Raw genomic sequence first — 7,560 nt, forward strand, 5'->3', positions numbered from 1 at the left:
CTGATTAAAATGAATGGAAATGTAAGTGATTAAAATGATTAAATAAAAATTTATAAAACAAAAAGATAAAGTTTATGTCATAGATTGATAAGCATATTCCTTTGAACCATCATGTTTTGCATTTGCGTGATGATTTAGTGCACACTAAAGTGACAATTATTCAATAAGTTCTATAAATTTAACATATTTAAATATTCTTTCAAGAAAACATTTGTTAGACTGATATAATTGATAAGAGAAAATTTCTTCATAGGAAGCAAGAGACTAATGATGATAGATGACAGATTATTTGTTATATATTTTATCACATTATATTGTACTACTTAGTTTATTGCTTCATTAGATGCTCTTATGTGTTTTATTAAAGAATATATACTTATGTATTGTGGATTATGTTGACCTCATTTTTGGTCAAACTCAAAATCAACCCTGCATTTTAAATTCCCAAGTTCCTTAAAGAATCGTGTACACATGCCCATGTGCACACAAACACCTGCTTGTGCAAGTGCACACTCATACGCATGCAAACACGCCCATGCAAGCCCCCGTGTCTGGACCGATGTGGTCACTGCTAGTTCGGGCGTAGCCGCGCCCATAATTTGTGGCCATGCCCCCAAGGCCACATTAGTGATTTGTGGCCTCCGTCCTTGGATACGACGGCGAATCGACCTGTAGGTTCGCCAGAGGCAATCTATGGGAGCTCCAACCGCCGGAATGATCTAGACAGTCGATCCACCACCCTAATCGATGTTTATGGAGGCCTCTGTCACCGCCTCTCCAACCTATAAATAGGTCCTCTCGACACTGCCTTTGACACATTGACTTCGACTTTCGAGCCTCCTCCACCAGAGAACCACTGTCATCTGCCTCCTCTCCGATAAGTCTCCTCCTCCTTTTTATATTATGTTAGGTTCCAAGTTAATTTAGGTTTAAGATAACCCAAGTCAATAACCTTGGATTAAGCTTTAGATTAGGTTCCACCCGAGTCGACCTAAACACAGTCTAACCCTAACCCAAACCATAGTAGACCCGAACCAAGCCAAACCCAAACCCGACCTAACCCAAACTCAGAGGAGGAGGGAATTTCACAACAGAAAATTCAAAGGGATCTAGATTGTACAGAGTTCTCAGAGCAAGCAATCATTTCAATCATGGTGTACAGATGTTAAGAGTCATATTTAGTAATTTTGGCAATCGAGGTGATTTTAGGAAGTGTGACAAGTGCGAAATATTTTGTAAGAGCGAGTGTCTATCTGGATCCAACACTTGTTTTTGGTATCATTAGCCTGCACATATAACTTTCTACTATTGTTGTTGGAAAAATTTATATCGTTCGGCGACAACCCTGATAATATTAGGCTTGAAATGAGATTCCATGAATTCCTCAAATTTATGCATTTTCTTCTTTTCAAGAAATAATTTCATCCACAACACTAACCCTGAGAAATTGTGTTGAAGGACTGGCCTCAGCGAATCTGCAACGAAGACAAAGCATAAAGCGGCAAACCCAGCAGAAGAATCACATGGCTTCGTCGTGTGTATAGGGAAGAATGGAAGATTTCAGAGGTCTTTATATGTTGTGACCCTATCGTTGCTTTCACACTAGTAGACGAACATGAAGAGCGAGAGTTTCATAAGTCTGTACGCAATGATTCCTTGCCTTCACAACTACCCCTAATTGCGACTGTATGAGAAGCAAGCAAGGAAAAGAGTGGAGAATGGGCTTCGATCTTGAGTTGGAGTGGAAGGAAAGAAAGACGAGAGTTTCTAAGATCTTTGTATGCAACGATCCTATCATTTCTCTTCCCACTGGCTTTAATCGTAACTATATAGCGATGGATAGGCGCATAAGAGCAATAATGGACTTTTGAAGATCAAAATATATGCAGCAATCCCGTTGTTGCTTTCCCACTACTTCTGGTCATGCTTGTAGCGCGAAGGCAAGTGAGGGCTTCGGCAAGGCTACGAGCAAGAGAGAAAGACGAGAGTTTTGAAGTTCTATGTATGTCGTGATTCCGATGTTGCTTTCCCAATTAGCTTTAGTAGTGACTGTATGGCGATCAGGGCAAAAAACAAAGATGGAGAGGCTTTGGCTAGGATCCCGCAAACACAGGGAAAGATCAGGTAAGAGTTTGTGGTTGGGTGGCTCGAGTGGGCTCAGGCATGGATTTTGAAGACGACTTGATTTCCATATATGATTCCCTACGACAGAGGAGAAAAAGTAGAGAAGGAGGCTTCATGTGGCCTTTATGTGTACTCGAGTGGGCTCAAGCGGGCTCAAGCATGGATTTTGAAGACGACTTGATTTCCATGTATGATTCCCTACGACAGAGGAGAAGAAGTAGAGAAGGAGGCTTCATGTGGCCTTTATGTGTGACAGAAAGAGGCGACGGGTTGCGATTACTAGCGCCAAGCAATCAGAAGAATGGACAAGGAGAAGTGTTCGGTTTCTTTGGATGATCATGCGAGATAGAGGGAGACAAGGGCCTTAATTCTAATAGGTAGGGGTGGCCTCATCCCTTTTGTGCAATATCAATAAAAAGCGGGACACAAGGACGAGTTCAATTACAGAAAAGGATTTGTGTGATTATGTGGGGCCTCGTCTCTGTTGTGCAAAATCAAGAAAATGGCGGAAAACAATGATGGGTTCAATTACATGAAAAGGTTTGTGTGACTAAGTGAGATTAATTACATATTTTAAATTTATTTTTTTTAATTTTTTTGTATTTTAATGGCCAATAAAAAATATAACTACATCACAGTAACTAGCCCTAACATTGCTTATTCAGTTAGCACTATAAATCAGCTCATGCCTTCCCCCACAATCCATCATCGATCAACTTTGGAAAATATACTATGTTACATCAAAGGATCACTTGACAAAGTATTCAATATCAGAATCATAGGCATAAAAATATTGAATATTTCTCTGATGCATATTGGGCATACAATATCGGATATTATGTTTTTATTTGTGGTAATTTGGTCTCGTATAGAAGTAAGAAACAAAATGTAGTGTCACGATCCAGTACACAATTTGAGTATCGAGCAATAGCACAAGCTTCAAATGAATTGATATAAGTCTCTCAATTGTTGGCCAAAATGAGTTTTAAGATGACGGCTTCAACAATGTTGTGATGTGATGACCAATATGCAATTCATATTGCTTCAAACCATGCCTTACATGAATGAACTAGGCACGTTGAGATAGGTTGTCATTTTGTTCGCAAAAAGATTCTATAAAATTTGATTTTTATAGCTTGTGTAAAGACTAAGGAGCAAATATGGGACATCTTCATAAAAGTCCTTAATGAAGATAGTGTCACTTGTATTTGTATCAATTTAGACATAATAAATATCTATGTTCCAGTTTGAGAGGGAATGTTATGAAAAGTAATAGATATGAAGCTTCTATATTAGGAAGCTTGATAATAGGAAATCTAATAAATTGGTAACCTAATTAGAGGATATCTAATTGCAAGATCTTTCCTCTATTAGAAATATTTATAATCTATAGAGATTTGAGCGTCTATAAATATGTAACATTGTTTTCAATGGGGGAAAAAGAGAACAAGGAAGTTTTTCTTTCACAAAAACCAATCGTGGAGAAAAAATTCTCAGTAATCTCTTTCAACAAACAAGAAACACTAGTGTTCAAGCTCAAGCAAGGAAAAAAAAACATAGGGGTAGGAAGGAGTCAATAAGAAGCGTGCCTCCTAGCACATCTCCTTTACTTGCTTCTTCTACACATGGTATTTTGCTTGTTTATGAGGGCAGCCTTTAATCATCTGCTGAAACGACTAAAAAGAGATAATGCAAAAAAAGCTAGTAGGGTCATATAAGGGTCCGTTTGGGGCAGCTTGTGCGTTTCAGGATAAGGTTATGTTGAAGCACGGCCCGCGGGCCGTCAGCAGGGGTCGACCCGCGGCCTGCGTTTAATATAAAAATCCAAACACAGTTTCGGATAAACTGGCGAAACGCGTGAACCAAACGGTACGGCAGCGTTTTGAAAACGTCGCCCACACTTATAGCTGCCCCAAACGGACCCTAAGTCAATAAAGGTGAGGTCTCTGAAGATAAGAACCAAGATATTGATGATTTTAGGCAGCGTCCAGATGTAACGAGGCCAATAAAACAGAAGGACAGAAGATATGGAAGAAAAAGAAGAAAATGAGCAAAGCCTCCATAAAATTGCAAACCTTACTCAAACTGAAAATAAAGAGAGTCATATTGCCCTCCTAAAGTAGAAGATTGCAGATATTATGAAAACAATGATTGTGATGGCTACAAAAGTGGCTAAACTTTCAAAGGGCCATGAGGAAATTTAAGGCAGCATCAAAAACCTGTCATTTGTGTAGCAGCACCACAACAAATCCATATTCACCCCTACGATTCACCCAACAATCATGTTGAGGTGTCGGCTGCCAATATAGCTCAACATAAAGGTTTTCAAAATCAGCAAGCAAGCCATTGTCCTGAAGGAACAGCACCTAGGGTTGTTACATATGATCAATTAAAAACTCAAGTCGACTAAACAATCAAAGCAGCAATCACTTCTTAGCAAGCTCAAAAAGAATTATCATACTCTGAGGAGCATATAAAAGGTTCTATCATCCCTCAATTCAAGGTTTTTAATGGACTAAACAGTCCATAGCAACATGATGCCCTTCACGCAACAAGTCAAAATTCAAGTGGGAGAAATACCATTCTACTGTTACAGTTCATTAATAGCCTATCATGAGTCCTTCGTGGAAAATAAATATAGTAGGCATGAAAGTGAATATCTTTGCAATCGGACGTAATTGTCAATGGTTGGTACAGAATTGCAGATTATTCTTTATAAACTTGGTTGTACGCTAAGCACTGTTAAACTATTCTCATATTTAAAAATTTCACCTTTTATATATTATATAATTGCTATTGTATATATTTATTTATATTCATATCCATTATGGTACTCATCTTCATGCTATTTGTCATGTCGTTTATATTTTATTCAGTAGAGTTTCACCAACTCAATATGTTTCTTGCAAACACACACCTGTTGATTTATCATTTTCATATTACTAGTTGTGCATCACTATAAAAGAATTTAAAGGCCCATACTTCAAAAAGTTTTTAAGGTTAAATTTGTTTAATTGCTTCATTAGCTTGGTCATTGTGACTGAGAATTTACCTCGGAGATTGTTAATCGCTCGAAAATAGATTCAAATTTTGGCTCGAATCTAGATCGGGTCAATATAAACAAGCCGATGTATGAGCCAAACCTTTGGATTTAATTTATTCCGAGCCGATTTCAAGCCATACATGGATTGGCCTGAATCCATACATGGATCAACTTGATTTGACTCGAAATCAGACTGTAGTATTTTTTATTTATAAGAAATTATATATATGATGCTAAGTAAAATTAAATATAATACGTCGCGAGCCAATTTCAAGCTATAATAGATCTAAATAACTCAATTTGAGCATGTTAGTTTTAATTTTGAGCAGAATCAAGCCAATTCAAAGCTTAAACGTATCAAAATAACTCAATTTAAGCCAGCTCGTTTCGATTTTGAGCCAGATCGAGCTCGATTCAATTTCGAGCCGGCTTGGTTCAAAATTGAATATAACAAGCCACGGGCCGACCCCAACTCAGCTCAAAGTAGGCTGAAAATCGGATCAATTTATTTATAGTATAGGAAATCTTGGGATATGTTATTTCGTTTAGTGCTCTCATGGTCTTATTGGTGGACAAAAATATTATTGAATTCATGTTTATGCTTATTGAAATAATTTTTTAATTTTTCACCCGCAACCTCCTACTGGTTTTCTGTGATCTCCTCCATAGCCTGGAAGACCAGGTGTGACAAAAAAAAAAGGTCGGATTAACAAAAATTAAAAGCTAAGACCAAGAGGAAGGCACTCTTCTAGATTGAGCAAAGGAGAGTCAAGAGGGAAATACTATAGCAATAAGAAATGTTGCCATCTGCATGAGCAAGTGGTAGTTGCCATTAATGCAATCATCTATTCTATAATCTATGGATAATTGGCAATAAATCCATCTGCATGGCGACTCAAATGGCAGTCGGGTGTGCAGTTAAATATGTCACGTAGATATATAAAAAGCAGTCGGGTGTGCAATTAAAAATATGTCACATGGATACATAAAAACATAAAAGCCAAAATTAGTAAAGCTGGCGTTGCATACTCACGGTGAGCAACCTCCGAGTCGCCGCCGCATCCATCACAAACCTTACGAATTCAGACTTGCGTGCGGAACCGGCGTCCTCGAACCGCAACACGGAAGACCTTATTCCGTTCAGCGAGTAACCGATCAAGTCCTTCCCACGAGCCCAGAATGGCTTCCGAGCGTCCTCGTTCCTGATCAAATCCTCTATCGCCAGACCAATCTCCCCTTCTTTCTCCTTAGCGGAGTCCTCTCTGCCTTCCCGATCGGCCCCTCCTCCACTGCTTATATAACCCATGAGTGCCTTCAAGATCGCTATCCCGGCGATTCGATCGCAGACTGCGGTATGGAAACGCAGCGCGACCACAGAATGACCAGGTTCCTGGAGCTCGTAGACGGAAACGAAGAAGGGCCCGACGGACTTACCCTCCTCGAGTTCAGCCCAAGGGTTTCGGCTCATCTCGTGCTCCAGGATCGCATCGATGAAAGAGACCGGCGGCGTACCTCTGTTAGCGGTAATCGGCGATACTTGATCGGAGGGAATGAGCTCGATAACATCGGAAGGAGTGGGGGAGATGAGGATGGGAGGAGGTTTGCTGGAGTTGGAGGCAGCGGCGGAGGGGAGGCGGGCACGGAGTATGGGATGGGAAAGCTGAAGGCGTCGGAGGGACGAGCGGAGTAAGGGGAGAGCAGGAGTGCGGGAGAGCAGGAGGGCGAGGACTGTTACACCAGTGCCGCTGGGGACCGCACGGCACCAGCTCAGCTCCGTTCCGCCGGCCTGACGGCCGGTTGTTGGATCGCCGGCGGTGGATGAACTCTCCATGAGATAACGTGACGGTAAGTTGGCCAAGGGACAGGGATGGAGCGAGCGGACAAAAGGGCGCGTCGGAAACAATAATGAAGGTATCAGGCTATGGATAACTTAAGTACTTCACATTAAATTTTTTAAAAATGTCATTTTAAATTTGTTATTTGCAGGCTCGGAAGCTCTGTGATATGAGCACGCACATGTCAGTCTATTTTTTTGTTCAGAGTTATTTTCAAATTATTTTTGGGTTATTTTTAATAATCCTGAAATAACCCATAAATAATATGCGGTCTTTATTTTTGAGTTATTTCGGTATTTTTGAAAATAAAATATAAATAATATGAAAATAACTCAGAAATAACTTCGGCCGCACGTAGAGCTACGTTAGGAGTCCGCACAGAAAAATTTTTGCCCACAGGTAGGCAAAATTATATATTTGTTAGGTGCGAAAACCAAACTAAAATTATCACATATCAATTATTTATTATTATTATTTTATTATAAATAATTTATAATAAACGTCACAAGTAGTGAAGTGGTCCAATTCGACCCATTATAAGTTATTGGTGCATCATTT

The 7,560-nt window shown here is 39.7% G+C and overlaps 1 protein-coding gene across 1 annotated transcript in view; it reads right to left on the bottom strand.

The window, feature by feature from the left end:
- Positions 1-7,080, bottom strand: part of LOC110022474 — a 29,965-nt gene extending 22,885 nt beyond the window's left edge. The window contains exon 1 of the mRNA XM_020721429.1: positions 6,201-7,080. Within this exon, the coding sequence (XP_020577088.1) occupies positions 6,201-6,998 (798 nt within the window). The 5' untranslated portion in view covers positions 6,999-7,080. The remainder of the gene's footprint in view (positions 1-6,200) is intronic.
- Positions 7,081-7,560: the final 480 nt, after the last annotated feature.

This window comes from Phalaenopsis equestris, unplaced genomic scaffold (assembly GCF_001263595.1).
Source record: "Phalaenopsis equestris unplaced genomic scaffold, ASM126359v1 Scaffold000191, whole genome shotgun sequence".
Lineage (NCBI taxonomy): Eukaryota > Viridiplantae > Streptophyta > Magnoliopsida > Asparagales > Orchidaceae > Phalaenopsis > Phalaenopsis equestris.